The sequence below is a fragment of the Aspergillus lucknowensis genome (assembly GCF_044049455.1).
Source record: "Aspergillus lucknowensis strain CBS 449.75 chromosome Unknown BJX67scaffold_4, whole genome shotgun sequence".
NCBI lineage: Eukaryota > Fungi > Ascomycota > Eurotiomycetes > Eurotiales > Aspergillaceae > Aspergillus > Aspergillus lucknowensis.
Genome location: NW_027263548.1, coordinates 766,987 through 780,196, shown reverse-complemented (window position 1 = coordinate 780,196; position 13,210 = coordinate 766,987). Strand labels below are relative to the sequence as shown.

The 13,210-nt window shown below is 57.7% G+C and overlaps 8 protein-coding genes across 8 annotated transcripts; 4 read left to right on the top strand and 4 right to left on the bottom strand.

Moving 5' to 3' along the window:
• Positions 1-64: 64 nt before the first annotated feature.
• BJX67DRAFT_377777 (uncharacterized protein) lies at positions 65-961 on the bottom strand (the record flags this gene model as incomplete). The annotated part of the gene is made up of 2 exons (XM_071032193.1): positions 65-389; positions 447-961. The coding sequence occupies 2 exons, from the start codon at positions 959-961 to the stop codon at positions 65-67; spliced, it is 840 nt and encodes a 279-aa protein (XP_070890153.1).
• A 131-nt stretch (positions 962-1,092) lies between these two features.
• Positions 1,093-2,066, bottom strand: BJX67DRAFT_377776 (MBL fold metallo-hydrolase; the record flags this gene model as incomplete). The annotated part of the gene is made up of 2 exons (XM_071032192.1): positions 1,093-1,474; positions 1,540-2,066. 2 exons carry the CDS (start codon positions 2,064-2,066, stop codon positions 1,093-1,095), a joined length of 909 nt encoding a protein of 302 aa, XP_070890152.1.
• Positions 2,067-2,383: 317 nt separating this feature from the next.
• Positions 2,384-3,410, top strand: BJX67DRAFT_389878 (putative 3-hydroxyacyl-CoA dehydrogenase; the record flags this gene model as incomplete). Its single annotated transcript, XM_071034560.1, has 3 exons — positions 2,384-2,447; positions 2,505-2,815; positions 2,874-3,410. The coding sequence occupies 3 exons, from the start codon at positions 2,384-2,386 to the stop codon at positions 3,408-3,410; spliced, it is 912 nt and encodes a 303-aa protein (XP_070890151.1).
• Positions 3,411-3,449: 39 nt separating this feature from the next.
• Positions 3,450-5,580, bottom strand: BJX67DRAFT_389876 (GMC family oxidoreductase; the record flags this gene model as incomplete). The annotated part of the gene is made up of 2 exons (XM_071034559.1): positions 3,450-5,237; positions 5,290-5,580. 2 exons carry the CDS (start codon positions 5,578-5,580, stop codon positions 3,615-3,617), a joined length of 1,914 nt encoding a protein of 637 aa, XP_070890150.1. The 3' UTR covers positions 3,450-3,614.
• Positions 5,581-6,105: 525 nt separating this feature from the next.
• BJX67DRAFT_377773 (DUF4267 domain-containing protein) lies at positions 6,106-6,529 on the top strand (the record flags this gene model as incomplete). The annotated part of the gene is made up of 2 exons (XM_071032191.1): positions 6,106-6,199; positions 6,255-6,529. The coding sequence occupies 2 exons, from the start codon at positions 6,106-6,108 to the stop codon at positions 6,527-6,529; spliced, it is 369 nt and encodes a 122-aa protein (XP_070890149.1).
• A 678-nt stretch (positions 6,530-7,207) lies between these two features.
• On the top strand, positions 7,208-9,298 carry BJX67DRAFT_389874 (transcription factor domain-containing protein; the record flags this gene model as incomplete). Its single annotated transcript, XM_071034558.1, has 2 exons — positions 7,208-8,757; positions 8,830-9,298. The coding sequence occupies 2 exons, from the start codon at positions 7,208-7,210 to the stop codon at positions 9,296-9,298; spliced, it is 2,019 nt and encodes a 672-aa protein (XP_070890148.1).
• Positions 9,299-9,419: 121 nt separating this feature from the next.
• On the bottom strand, positions 9,420-10,654 carry BJX67DRAFT_377771 (TauD/TfdA dioxygenase family protein; the record flags this gene model as incomplete). The annotated part of the gene is made up of 4 exons (XM_071032190.1): positions 9,420-9,595; positions 9,655-9,786; positions 9,852-10,415; positions 10,462-10,654. The coding sequence occupies 4 exons, from the start codon at positions 10,652-10,654 to the stop codon at positions 9,420-9,422; spliced, it is 1,065 nt and encodes a 354-aa protein (XP_070890147.1).
• Positions 10,655-12,594: 1,940 nt separating this feature from the next.
• Positions 12,595-12,897, top strand: BJX67DRAFT_377770 (uncharacterized protein; the record flags this gene model as incomplete). Its single annotated transcript, XM_071032189.1, has 1 exon — positions 12,595-12,897. The coding sequence occupies one exon, from the start codon at positions 12,595-12,597 to the stop codon at positions 12,895-12,897; it is 303 nt and encodes a 100-aa protein (XP_070890146.1).
• Positions 12,898-13,210: the final 313 nt, after the last annotated feature.

The following is a 13,210-nucleotide window of genomic DNA, read 5'->3' as shown; positions in this document are numbered from 1 at the left end:
CCCAGTGGCACGAAACCTGTTGTTGACGGTCGACAAGTATTTTCTTCTTCCAGCCTGAGGCACATTAGGAATCCGATTTCACGCCCACAGAGTAGTACAAAGTAATAAACGGCCACTGCACTGCCCTCCTCCCGCTCGTGAATCTCCATCCGTCAAGATCAGCCCCTGACCGGGCTATCAGCTCCTGAATTTCCCCCGGCGTGCGCGTCCGAAGACACGAAATCAGCCCGTCCACCCACAACGCCAGCGGGGCGATGGGCACAACAAACGTGAAGAAGAGACGCACGGGGGAGCGCCAGAGCCAGAACAGCGTCACGTAGAACCCCCAGAAGAAGACGAGCGGCGAGCACAGACACGTCGGGACGTCTCGAGCGGTGATTTCGAAGATCCTAGCTCGTTAGCACTGATGGTCCGCAGTACCCGTCGAGGACAAGGGAGGCTGGTACATAAATGCGTCCGCAGATTGCAGGGCACTCCGCAGAATCCCCACGGCATCCCCATCATCGAAGTGGTGAAAACAGATATTAAAAATCCGGCACTCTCGCGAACCCGCCTCCGCTAACCTCCCTACATCCCGCGCATCGACGCCCTCCGCGCGATACGCGATCTGCGGCTGCATCTTCGCGATGCGCGCCCACTCGCGCACGGGCGGGAACAGGTCCGTCAAAATAAACCGGACGCCCTCTTTCCCCTGGACTTCTAATTTTCGGTTAATTTCCAACTCGATGAGGGGCGTTGGCCCGCCCGCGCCCGCGCAGATGTCGACGATTGTGTACGACGACGGGTCGCGCAGGTGCTCTTGTATCACGGCGCAGGCTTGTGTCGCGAGACTGCCGTGGCTCCAGAGGGGGACGCGCAGGTTCCAGAGCTGTGTGAGGGAGAGCTGTTCATGGTCGTGCAGCCATGCTGGACACCAGGGCTGGTCGCCTATTTCGAGGAATTGGATGCGTGGCCAGGACATTGGAGATGTTGCGCGTGGGAAGTTTAGAGGAGTTTGTCGCTGACGTCAATTATATATACGACGGATATACGAGGGACAGATGAGGGATACGCATGCTGATTCAGTTCAACCCCACTGCAGAATACTTTAAATCACTTAAACCAGTACCCATTCAACCCCTCGATCGTCCTCGCACCAACATTATGATGCCGATTCTCCTCCCACACCTGCCCGCCCTCGCCATACTGATTCGACAGGTGGCCCAGGAAGAAATCCAGATTCTCCTTACACTGCGGAAACTCCGCCTTGAAGAATTCAAACAGCTCCTGCACGGACGCCTTCTTCGGCGCATACGTGATCTTCTTGGAGAACAGGTCGAGATATCGCTTTGTGTGCGCTAGGTCTTCGCTCGCGTTGAGCTCCCACCCCGGCTCCATGTGCCCGGGGATGACCTTCGTCGGTTGCAGGGCGCCGATAAGTTCAAGAGTTTTGTTCCATGCTTCGAGGAGAGCCGGCGTTTCAACTTCCTCGACCCTGTGCCAGTCGGTTAGCTACGCTACTATATACCGTCGTCAAAACCGCGGGGCAGGGCAGCGTACCAAACGTGAGTGCTCCGCCCATACACGGCATCACCACAAACAACGATCTTCTCAGCAGGCATCCAGAACAGCGTGTGGTCCACGCTATCCCCCTGCACAGGGCCCAACAGAACAACAGGACTCTCCGGATCCCCATCCAAAACGAAGAAACTAAACTCGAACGGCTCCGGGCGTCGCGGAGCGGTATGCACATTCTCCTCCCCAAACACAGACGGCCAGTACTTGACCTTGTCGTCGTACTCGCGGTTAATCCCGGCGAGGACGTACGGGGCAGCGTAGAACTTGGCGTCGGGGAAGGCGTCGAAGATGGAGTTTGCGGCGAAGAAGTGGTCCGGGTGGTGGTGGGTAACGAAGACAGCCTTGAGGGGCTTGGTGGTTGTCTGCTTGATCCATTGGGCTGTGGCCTCGCCGTCGGGTTTCAGGAAGGGCGGGTCGATGAGGACGGCTTCGGTGGCGCCGACGATGAGGGTTGTGATGCTGGAGAGGCCCTTGGTGGAGGACGAGAGGTGGTGTGTTTCGAGGGGCATGTTGAGTTGGAGGCAGTACAGAGGTTCAGATACTGAGATATCAAAGTGCTCGAGTGAAAGCAGGAGGGGTCCAAGTCCTCATGGCCATTTATATTGCATCCCGCGATCACCTGCACGGGAAACCCCCGTGTCCAGCTCTCCTCGCGGGGAGATGATCGGTGCGGGGGAACCAATGATCAAATTTCTCAATCGAGCCTTCCCTTGCTCCGGACGGATATCCTCCACTGCAGACGACTGGGTTGGCGGGGAGGAGCCGATAAAAGATGCTCGTGCCCTTGCTGTCCCTCCTTCTCTGTCCCTGACATGCACAGGTTACAATGGCTCAGTATACTCGCAGCCTCGCTCCAGACGCCTTGAAAGACAAGGTCATCGTGCTCACCGGTACGTTCTCCATCAAATACACAGTACACAGTACACACGAAAATACTAACAGCGCAGGCGGCGCAAACGGCATCGGCGCCAGCCTCGTCGAGCATGCCTGCGCGAACGGCGCATACGTCTGCTTTGGCGACCTCGCCGTCGAAGCCGGCGAAGCACTCGCAAAGACCGTGAACGCATCGAACCCGAACTCTTCCCCGCCCCGCGCAGTCTTCGTCCAGACAGACGTGACGAACTACGAGTCTGTCCTCGGGCTCTTCGACGCGGCCATGGAGAACTACGGACGCATCGACCACGCCGTCGCGGGCGCGGGGATCGTCGAGATCGGGAATATTTTCGATCCTGCACTGAACATGGAGAGTATCCGCCAGGTAAGCTGACATCAATACTATCAGCGGATTATACAAACACAGATTCTAATCAAAGCAGCCACCCACGACAAAGGTGCTCGACGTCAACCTGCTCGGCTGCCTGTACGTCGCACGCATCGCAAGCGTGTACCTCCGCCAGGGCCTTCCCACAGACACAGACCGCTCGATCGTCCTGGTCTCCTCCGTCGCCGGCTTCAAGGAATCCCCGGGCCTCTTCGTCTACCAGGCATCCAAGCACGGCGTCATCGGCCTCATGCGCTCTCTGCGCCTGTACCTCCCCGCGCCCGCGCACGGGATCCGCATCAACTGCATCTGTCCCTGGATGACGGCGACGGGGATGGTGCGGGGGATCCAGGACGGGTGGTACAAGGCGGGTCTGCCGGTGAATTCTCCCATGGACGTGGCGAAGATTACGGCGGCGGTGGTGGGAGATGCGTCGCTGAATGGGACATCGATGTATGTTGAGGGGGGGAGGGCGTGGGAGATTGAGGGTAATCTGGATCGGTTGGAGCCTGTGTGGCTGGGGGAGGAGCCGTCGAGGTCGCTGGCCAAGGGACAGGCTGTCTTGGGGTCTGGGATGGATTGGACGAAGTAGGTAGATTACTGGAGTATTGGGCCGGCAGAGGTAGCAGGATATGCAAATGGAGAAATCTACAGTGTTCTATTGACCTCCCCGATCAGGAGGATTGACTACATCCAATGGCGCAGTAATTCCGCGATCTCCAGCCGGACAATCCCCACGCTGATCCCCCCCCGGGGACAGTCCGGTCCCTCGGATGAGCGGATCCAGTCCGAGCAACTACGATGAAGCCAGATACAGCTCCTTCTTGATGATATCCGCCGCCTTCTCGGCCACCGCATACACCGTCGCCTGGATATTCCCCCTCGGAATGAGAGGGAAGACACTCGCATCCACGACGCGCACGTTGGTCGTCCCGTAAACGCGCAGACTCGGGTCCACGACGCCCCCATCCTCGCGCGGCATCATCGCACATGTCCCGCTGGCGTCGTGCATCGAGAGGACGAGCTCCTTGCACAATTCCTTTGCCTTGTCGAGGTTTGTCAATTGCTCTGAGGTATGGAAACGCTCGCCATCAGGCTTTAGTAGTGGCGCCATGGCGGGTGTTTCGGTGATTTTCTCCATCCACATGCTGTGTCGCGTGTGTAGCTCCATATCGGCCGGATGGCGGAGAATACCGTGGTCGATAGCTGGAGCAGCGAGGGGGTCGGCTGAAGTTACGTGCACGGAGCCTCGAGACAGGGGATAGCTGAGCAGGGAGAGGATGCTGATGAAGAGGCCGGGGTGGTTCATGCTGAAGACGTCCTTCGGATGCTCTGCGCGCGGGAGCAGTTGGAACGGAGCGAGGATGTACTGGGCTGTTGGTTCGTTGGGTTCGTTGAGGATCTGCTTGAGGAGTTTGTATTGTTTCCGGTACATCGGCGGGAGACGCTCATCCTTCAACGAGGCATCGATCCTGTCTATCAACTGCTCTCGCTCGGCTTCGGGGAAGTCGATGCAGGGCATGAACGCCGAAACCATAGGCACCGTTCCGAGAGGCCCTGAGCCGTCCTTCTTATAAGCTGCCATGGCTGCTGCTGCGATCTCCGGATCGCGAGCCATGTCGCCTGATGGCAGACCGTCCGCCACCTCGTAGCTAAACGAGACGAACCCATGGTCTTGGAGATTCTCGCCCACGCCAGGCAAGTCGACGAGATCCAGAATGTTCAGAGAACGAAGTCTCTCTGTATTTCCGATGCCAGACATTTCGAGAATCTGCGGTGTCTGAGTAGCCCCCGCCGCGAGGATGACCTCCCCGACGACGTGCGCCCGACGTCGCTTTCCGTTCTGTACATAGCTCACAGCGACGAATGTCTGCGGTGAATCTGATCGCTCAGCGCTGTATTCCTTCGGCCGCAGCCTGAATGCCCGCGCGCCAGTCACGATGCGCAGGCTGCGGCGCTGTAGAACTTCACGCGTCAAATACGCAGATCCAGCATGGCTGCGCGCGTGAGTGGCCGGGTCCACGGCGCCAGAATTGACAAACGGACCTGCTCCAGCGCCCTTGATGGGATTCTCCGTCTGCGGCCAGCCCATCGACTCGAAGGCCTTGAACCAGGCGGCGGAGTAAGGCATGTACTCCTGTCCGAACGAGAGCTTCACAGGGCCGTCGCGTCCCTGGTCGATTTGCTGCGACTTCATTCCCCCGAAGAAGGCACGAACTTCGTCTGATGGAGCCGTCGCAGTGTGGAACTTGCGCAGGTACGGTGCGAACTCGTCCCATCCCCAGCCGGGATTGCCTAGGGCTTCCCACGCGTCCATCCCCTGGCGCGACGGATAATCCATCATGCCCAGGCTGATCGCAGACGATCCCCCAATAGTCTTTCCCGTCGTTGCGAACAATTTCCGCCCGTTCAGCTGTTCCTGCGCGTGCTGTTAGCTGTGGCTGCATCGGGCGCATGCGGAGTTATTGTACCTGGGGAACGGAGCGAAAGACCCAGTCGAACTCCGGGTCACCGTACGTCACTGTCGCCAATCCCGGAATTTGAATCCGCAGGTCATCCCGGCAGTCTTTTCCCGCTTCGAGGACGAGAATGCGCAGGCTGGAGTCCTCGCTCAGTCGGGCCGCGAGCACGAGGCCGGCTGTTCCGCCGCCGACGATGACGAAGTCGTAGGTTGCGAAGCCGGAGTCGGCAAGGGCGTCAAGATCGGCCTCGTCTTCGTCGTCTGGTGTGATGCTCTGGTCGCGGTGCTGCGGGAGATCCATGGTCCTCTAAGTAACGGGGTGCTCTTCAGCCAAATTGCGATTTGGACTGCCAGCGTACGACTATTCAGTGAGAATATTGAAATCTTGAGATCATCCTCCGGCCGTTAGAGTCACATGCCTGCTGTTCTTTGTTTGGCTTCAGCCCAGCTGCTGTGGGAGGGTTTATGCACTGGGCCGCTCTCAGGTTACACAGCGCTTCTTTGTCCCTGTCATCCATGAACTCATTGCAGGCTGCCATACCGGCTTGTTCCACGGTTCAGGCCCATTCTTCGTGCCTTCGGCCTTCCGGAGACCGAGATGGGCCGCTGTGCCATTGGATGGGCGCCGGTTTAAGCATGCCTCCAGCTTGTGGTTCGGGCTGCATCAGCAAGAGGACAACTGCTGTATCTCCGTCTGGGCCCGAAGTCCGCGGCGTTGTCCGCGGCGTTGGGTCCCTGCATTCAGAACGCGTATATAATCGACCTTCAGCTTCTCCTAGCTCCTGAATGCACACCATCATGTCCACATTCCAATATCGTCACCGCGATGGCCCTCGGCACCGTCGCCGATGCGCTCGCCCGCACCCTCGCCGTGATCCTCTCCGCCAGTGGCCCTCTCTGGTTCCGTCGGCCAGTTGAGGGTACACGCACTCCCTTCCAGAGTCATCTTCAGCATACATACTGACGTGACCGTAGGTGTCCTCGACTTCGGCCTCCCGCGCACCTCGCCCGATATAGCAACCTTCACCCCCGCAGTCGGCGGCCGCAACACCGCCGCCGGCGTGATGGTCCTCGTCACAAGCCTCTACGCCTCGCGCCGTCTGACAGCCGTCTTCCTCGCGACGTGGGCGACGGGCGCGGGACTGTCCGATACCGCGGTCTGTCTGCCGGGAGGGGTGGGGACGAAGCGGCACCTGGTGAATGTTGCGATTTGCTATGCGGTTTCGATACTGCTTTGGGTGGCGTCGTAGGGGATGCTGTACTGTGGTGTTGACGGATGGAGTTGGGTCTGTCTACCGTATTTGTGGTTCCGGTTATTATTAGACGAGAGTAATGGTATGTTATTTTCTTCGAGACAAGGCAGTCTATCTTGATCTCGCGCTTCTGTGCTTGTTGTTCGTACCAACCGCCACAGCACAAATGCTCGAAGCGCAGCTGTAGATCCAATATGCAGTCGACATATAGGCCATAGTATGGACCATATATTGGACAGCCACTCGTCCCGAGAAGAGTCGTATACGAGGTCCGGAGCGACATGGGTCCGCAGTGACATGGTATAGGCTGGGGCTCAGCCCTACTTGCACCTGGGGTTCGAACTTCTGAAGATGGCGCGGACAAACAGGAGGCATTGTGGTAATTCGACAGTCTACTGTCAACCGGATATCCACGGAATGAGCCTCCGAGAAGAGTTGATCCAACAGACCTCCTATCCAGTATAGCACTCCATCTTAATGTCAGCAACTCTCAGTATTCACGCTCGCAGCCTCACATCTCCAATCTTTCATCGAGCTGATGGCGTGCTTCTCCATCACGATTGCCTCAAGCCTCCAATCACCTCCAGCTCCTCCAGAATGACGAATCGCGGGTACAAGTGCGGGGAACTCAGAGCATCTCGCCGAGCATCTCCACGAGACAACAATTACAGCAAAATGGACGAGCGCATCCGCAAGCGCATCCCCAAGTCGTGCCGCCGCTGCCACCGCCGCAAGCAGCGCTGCGTCGGCGCCCCCGTGTGCGCCAACTGCGAGCTGGCCGGCCAGCCGTGCCTGCGGTCGGACAGCGTGCCTTCATGGCACCATGGCATGTCCAAGGGCGCTCTGGCGCAGCGGATCGAGAGCTTGGAGGCGCAGCTGGCCGAGTTGAGAGAGAGAAAGGGGTCTGTCCCGGACTCCAGCGAGAAAGTGCCCAGTTTGGCGAGCAGCACGTCCAGCTTGAATAGCGTGGCCACAGCAAGCCCGCCATCTGAGCACGGCGCCGTCATGCACTTCCTCATCCAGGGCCAGCGGTACGAGAACAAGCTCGAGGGCAACTATCTTGGTCCATCATCTGGCCTCGCCATCGCAGAGCACATCAGCCGCATCGTGCAGGGCGCCGTGTGGAAGTCCATCCCCGTCAACGAGACGCACGAGTTCCTGGCACCGTGCGAGAACGAGGCCACGGGCCCTGCGGCGCCGCCAGACGACGCGATGGGCGCCCGTCTGCTGGAGGCGTACTTCCGCAGCATGCAGATGCGGCTGCCGTTTCTGTGCCGGTCGGAGATCCGCGAGTTGCATGCGAAGCGCCACGAGCCGGCGGGGCCCAGCACGCCGGCGCAGTTTGCGCGGTTCAAGATCTTCATGGTGTATGCGATTGGGGCGGCCATCCTCAAGATGACCGAGATGTACGACTCGACGCCGCCGCGGCACTACTTCGTCACGGCGATGCAGTACCAGCCTGCGCTGCAGGAGTCGCTGTCTATCTCGAGCATCGAGGCCCTAATGCTGCTGGCCATGTACAACCTGCAGTCCTCGGCCAGCTCCAGCGTCTGGTACATGATGGGGCTGGCGACGCGGATCTGCGTCGACTTCGGCCTGCACCGCGAGGCACAGTACCGCCGACTGAGGCCGTACGAGGCCCAGCGCCGCCGCCGGCTCTTCTGGAGCGTGTATCTCAACGAGCGGTCCGTGGCGTGGTCTCTCGGCCGGCCGTTCAGCATCGCAGACGAGGAAATCGACGCGGAGCCACCAGCTGACATCGACGACTCTCTCACCGACGACACAGCCATCGAAGAGATGCGTCGCAATCCATGGAGTCCGCACGAGCGCTGGGATCGCCCGAACATCCGCTGCTTCCTGCAGTGTATCAAGCTCGCGCGCATCTCTTCCAGCACCCGCACGCGCGTCTACAGACTCGACCGCGAGGCCTCGACCCTCCTCCCGGAAATCCCACCCATCCTCGCGGCCCTGGATGCATTCCTGGAGTCCCTCCCAGCCCTGTCAGAGTATGAAGACGACTTCGTGCACATGCACTGGCACGGCGCCGCGCGCACCCTCCTCCACCCGTTCCTCAACGTCCTCCCGCCGGACGACGAGCTCGCCCGGAAATGCCTCTACGCCTCGGGACAGATGTGCCAGTACTTCAAGCGGCTGCGCCAGCGCGAGTCAACCTGGTACTCGTTCATGCTGATCAATACGATCTTCATGTCTGGGCTGACGATATGGTATCCCCCCTAACATAAACAACCCATATCAAAGCTTGTTTGGTTTTAATTCACTAACATTGATATGAATAGCCTCTGCCTCTTCCGCTCCCCGTCCCTCTGGACAATGAATGTCTCCAACGACCTGCGCGCCTGTTCGTCGGCCCTCTTCGTCATGGCCGAGCGCCACCCCAGCGTCCGGAAGTACCGCGACGCCCTCGAAACAACCATCAACCGCGTCATGGACTACGTCAGCGACGCGCAGCAGCACGGCACCGGCCACAGCGCGCGGATGGGACCCGGCACCTCGGCCCCGGAAAAGGCAGGGTACGCTGTCTCCCACAGCGTGGATAGGGCGCTGACGGATCCGCCGACACCGGGATTTCTGATTCCCTCGCCGCAGGCGAGTCGGGGACCGGCTGGGGCTGGGGCTGGGGTGCAGACGCCGCGGACGCCGGAGACGCCGGATGCGCGGACGTTCTCGGGGCTGTTTGTGGAGGATTTTTGGGCGGGAGATGCGTTTAGCTTGCAGATGGGGGAGTCATTCGGGTTGAGGGTGTAGCAGTGGCATCAGTGACATTCTATCTTGGACATGTTTCCTCCCAGTAGGTATAGTTATGTATTCATGTTTCAGATTCATATTTATAGCGTGGTAGCGTGGTATGATGATTACCAGTTAACGACTACAAATGCACCGGCGACAGCTGATCCTCGATCCCCAGATCCTCGCGACGCGACTTGCTCCCCGGATCAAAGTACGGTGCCTCGCCAATACCAACAGCACGGTTGCCGCTGCGCTCGCCGATGCCGTCGTAGTCGAACGTCGCCGTGTGGAAGACGCTGCGGTTGTCCCAGATTGCTATCAAGTCAGCACCTCAATAAAGCAAAGGTAGGAGGTTTGGGAAATTGGGGAGGTACCGATATCGTTCGGCTGCGCCCACTTGAAGCGCACCTGCAGGTCATGGCCGTAGGTAATCAGGTCGTGGAAGTACTTGAGCAGGTTCTCGCTCTCGCGCGTGGTCAGCCCGTTGACCTTCTTGGGGAACGTGCCTGCATATATGAATTAATATCAGTATACCATTCCCAGTAAAGTCAGGAACAACAGCAGGACGCACCAACGGGGAAGATAGACTTCCACCCGGTGATCGGGTTCGTCCGCACAACGGGATGGTCGGCGCTCAGGTCGTCGCCCACGTTGAGCGGCGACCCACGCGGCTTCGTGTACAGCGGGAACCCGCCTGCCTCTGCAGCACGGTGGAACCCGTCGCCCGTGTGCGTCGCGGTCAGAGTCTCCAGGTACGCGCGGTAGGACTTGCTGATGCGGTCGTACAGCTCGTACCCGGAGGCCCAGAGGGTGTCGCCGCCCGTCTCGGGGAGGAGGGTGAGGCGCAGCGCCGAGAAGTCGGAGGGGGCCTTTTCGAAGGAGATGTCGCTGTGCCAGATGGCGGCGAGCTTGCCGTAGGCGCCCTTGTAGAGCTTCTTGCGCTCGAGCGAGTTGATCGTGCTGATTTGCGGGTCGGGGTCGCCAAACTCGCGCGCGTCATTGACGACCGGGTGGATATGCAGGCCGTGGCCGGCGGGACGGCGGGTCAACTCGCCGAGCTTGAGGATGAGCTCTTTCTGCAGGTCATTGGTGAGGTTGTCCTGGGCGCGGAAGAAGACGACGCCGCGTTCGGCGACTGCGTTTGTTAGAGTGTCCCTACTTAACGGGAAGAGGTGAGCTACTGAGGATGGCCAGGTCGCGAATGCGCTGCTCGGCATTTGGAGCTCTCAGGATGTCATCGACAATGTTAATCGAGTCTTTGGGGAATTCATTGCCAATGACGGGGGTGAGAACAGTGGACTTGAAGCCATCCAGCGACCCGGAGGAGTAGAGACGGGGATGGGCTGGGGCTTTGGCTTGGGGAACGACAGTCATTTTGCTTGTAGAGTTGACTGAGATGGCTACGAAGATGCAGAGCAGGACATGGCTTTATAGGGCTGTTGTAGACGACACAAGTATCACCGTCGGCTTTCGGCGATACCACTTCGACCGTTGCGCCATCTTATCGCACGCAAGAGATCACGCGCTTGCATAATCGGCAGTCAATTAGCGCTCAGCGACAGCTTCCTTGCGCAATAGCGTCTCGAGATGACGACCCCGGTTGCAGGCGCAATATAGAGTCAAATATCGCTGACATGGCGCAATCCACGTGCGGCGCAAGACGAGAAAAGCTTCGGCGATAGCAGGCATAGTCATCTCCTCGGACATCGACTTTCGCGCTCGACCCTGCGAACGGTCAATTCATCGCTGGTTGTGGCCGAAGGTCTATATCGCTCTTTCATTAGGGCTTGGCGATCGTCTATCCTCGAGGCCATCGCAATGTGGCACCTACGTCCAGCGATCTCTCCACGACTAGATCGGAGTCCCACCGCTCGTGCCTTCCCATTGCTGTTATTTATATATCTCTGTGCGAAATCCAGCGCTCGATGTGCGGATTTCGAATCGGACCCGTAATCGCAATATGCCTGTTGACGGGGCGGTGCCCGAGGTCGAGCTCTTATCTGTAAGCTTGCCGAAGGGGACAAGATGGATCGATTTCAGCTCACAGGTTGGTGATTTTTCGTGATTTCCGAGACCAATAGAACAGCACAATTGAGTTATATCCCCATGCCTAGGCCGTGCATTGTACGGGCATTGTCTACAGGCACGTATGCAACAGTAACCTTCGGCCAATACGTACCTTCGTCCGACGATCGCCATGTTTGTTTCCTCGTGTCCCACCGGCTACAATGAACCAGGATATTGCAGCGCTCAGCCGCAGGACTTGCTAGCATCTAAGCCATGTATGTCATCACAATGCATTTCCCTCCGCCTCCTTAACACTCCCTCGCGCGACTGCCCTCCCGCATCTCACCGCGACTGGGTTACCAGAGGACGGGACGGAACCGAATCCACAGTCGCACTCGAGATCCGGACTGGGCCTTGGATGATGTTCTGGATGCACCATGCACAGGTTGATCGGCTTTGGGCTGCATGGCAGGGCGGGACTGAGAACGGACGGTTGATACATAACGTGGCGAGACACCAGGGGACCGTTCTTGATTTTGGGCTGCTGGGAGGATTATTTAAGCGAGGCGGCGCATCCGATGAGGGAAGTTATTGTTATCTGTATGTTTAGGTACAGCAAGAGGCGAGGAGGAAGATGCGTTGACGGGTTGTGGAGATTGGGCGCCACGGAGTGTATTAATTCAACTTAAAAGTAGCAGAAGAAAGGACCAGCCGATCAGAATATCGCACGCTCGATTCGACGGAATGAGAAGACAGAGGACGAAAGAAGAGGTAAAGAAGAAACGCCATGGAGTATCCCAGCCCAAACGCCAAACCGTAAAAAGGTATTCATTGCTTGAGCGTCATTCAAAGTCGTCCACGAGCCCATCTTGTGGATTATTCCACCTTCAGCAAGCGCTTGAGGTAAGATTCAAGCCTCACGACTGTGCGTTCTGGAAGCCGCTTTGCCGGAACCACGAAAGGGGTTTGGGTGTCGCCGCACGGCTTACAGTGTAGCCAGCGCGTGAATAGTTCATGGTTGTCTCGGTTTTCATTCCTGAGATCATAGAACTTGCTCATGGAGATATGCAGCTGCTTCCCGTCGTGGTACACTTGTAGTATGCGTGCTTTGGATCTGAAAAAGGAGACAAGGAGAATCTAGATGATATTAGAGTAATTCCATCCAGACAAGAAGAATAATGGGACTCTCGTTCGGCATCAGTTGAAAAATATGGGCTTACCGGCAAGTAGTAATGTTGAACGTAGGTGTATTGGCTCATTCGGTGTGCCATGTAAGCGGCAATGGGAAGAATCTCGCCGCGTGAGACATGCTCAGTTGGCTCAGCGCAATGGGTCACCTTAAGCATAAAATGCGGAAGAGTCTTCTCAGGTTTCGTCGCCTCCTCATCTCCCAGAACCGGCACGAAATATACCTCGTCATCGCGGAGTACGATGCCGAATACATTGACTATGTCACGAATCCCAATCGCGACCAGAAGTGCGAATCATTCATCCAGATGAATGAGTTTGGCCCGTGGGATATTTCCAATGCTAAGGATGTAGAAGATATTGCGTCGATCATTCTGGCAGTTACACTACAGTTCAGCAGAGGCAAGGAGCCTCATCCTTAGATTTTGCCGTGCGCCTTATCTTTCTTACGTTCTGGTCAAACCATTGGTTTATCCTTTCTAGCTTGCACTGTGCTCTGACCATATGCTTTTTTTTTCTCTGTTCCTCGATCACATTGGCGTTGCGACGTCGGACCCTGCATTATGTATTTATATGCATGCATTTCTCGTCAGAATTTCCAAAGGATCCAGTGCTAGTCGCTAAGCTCGTTTTCCCAGTGACGGAGGAGGGTCGAGCTGGAGGGTATAAAAGAAAGAGAATGAGAACAACACGCAACCATATTTACGCCATTTTCATCCAGTCTGTGATTCGCAG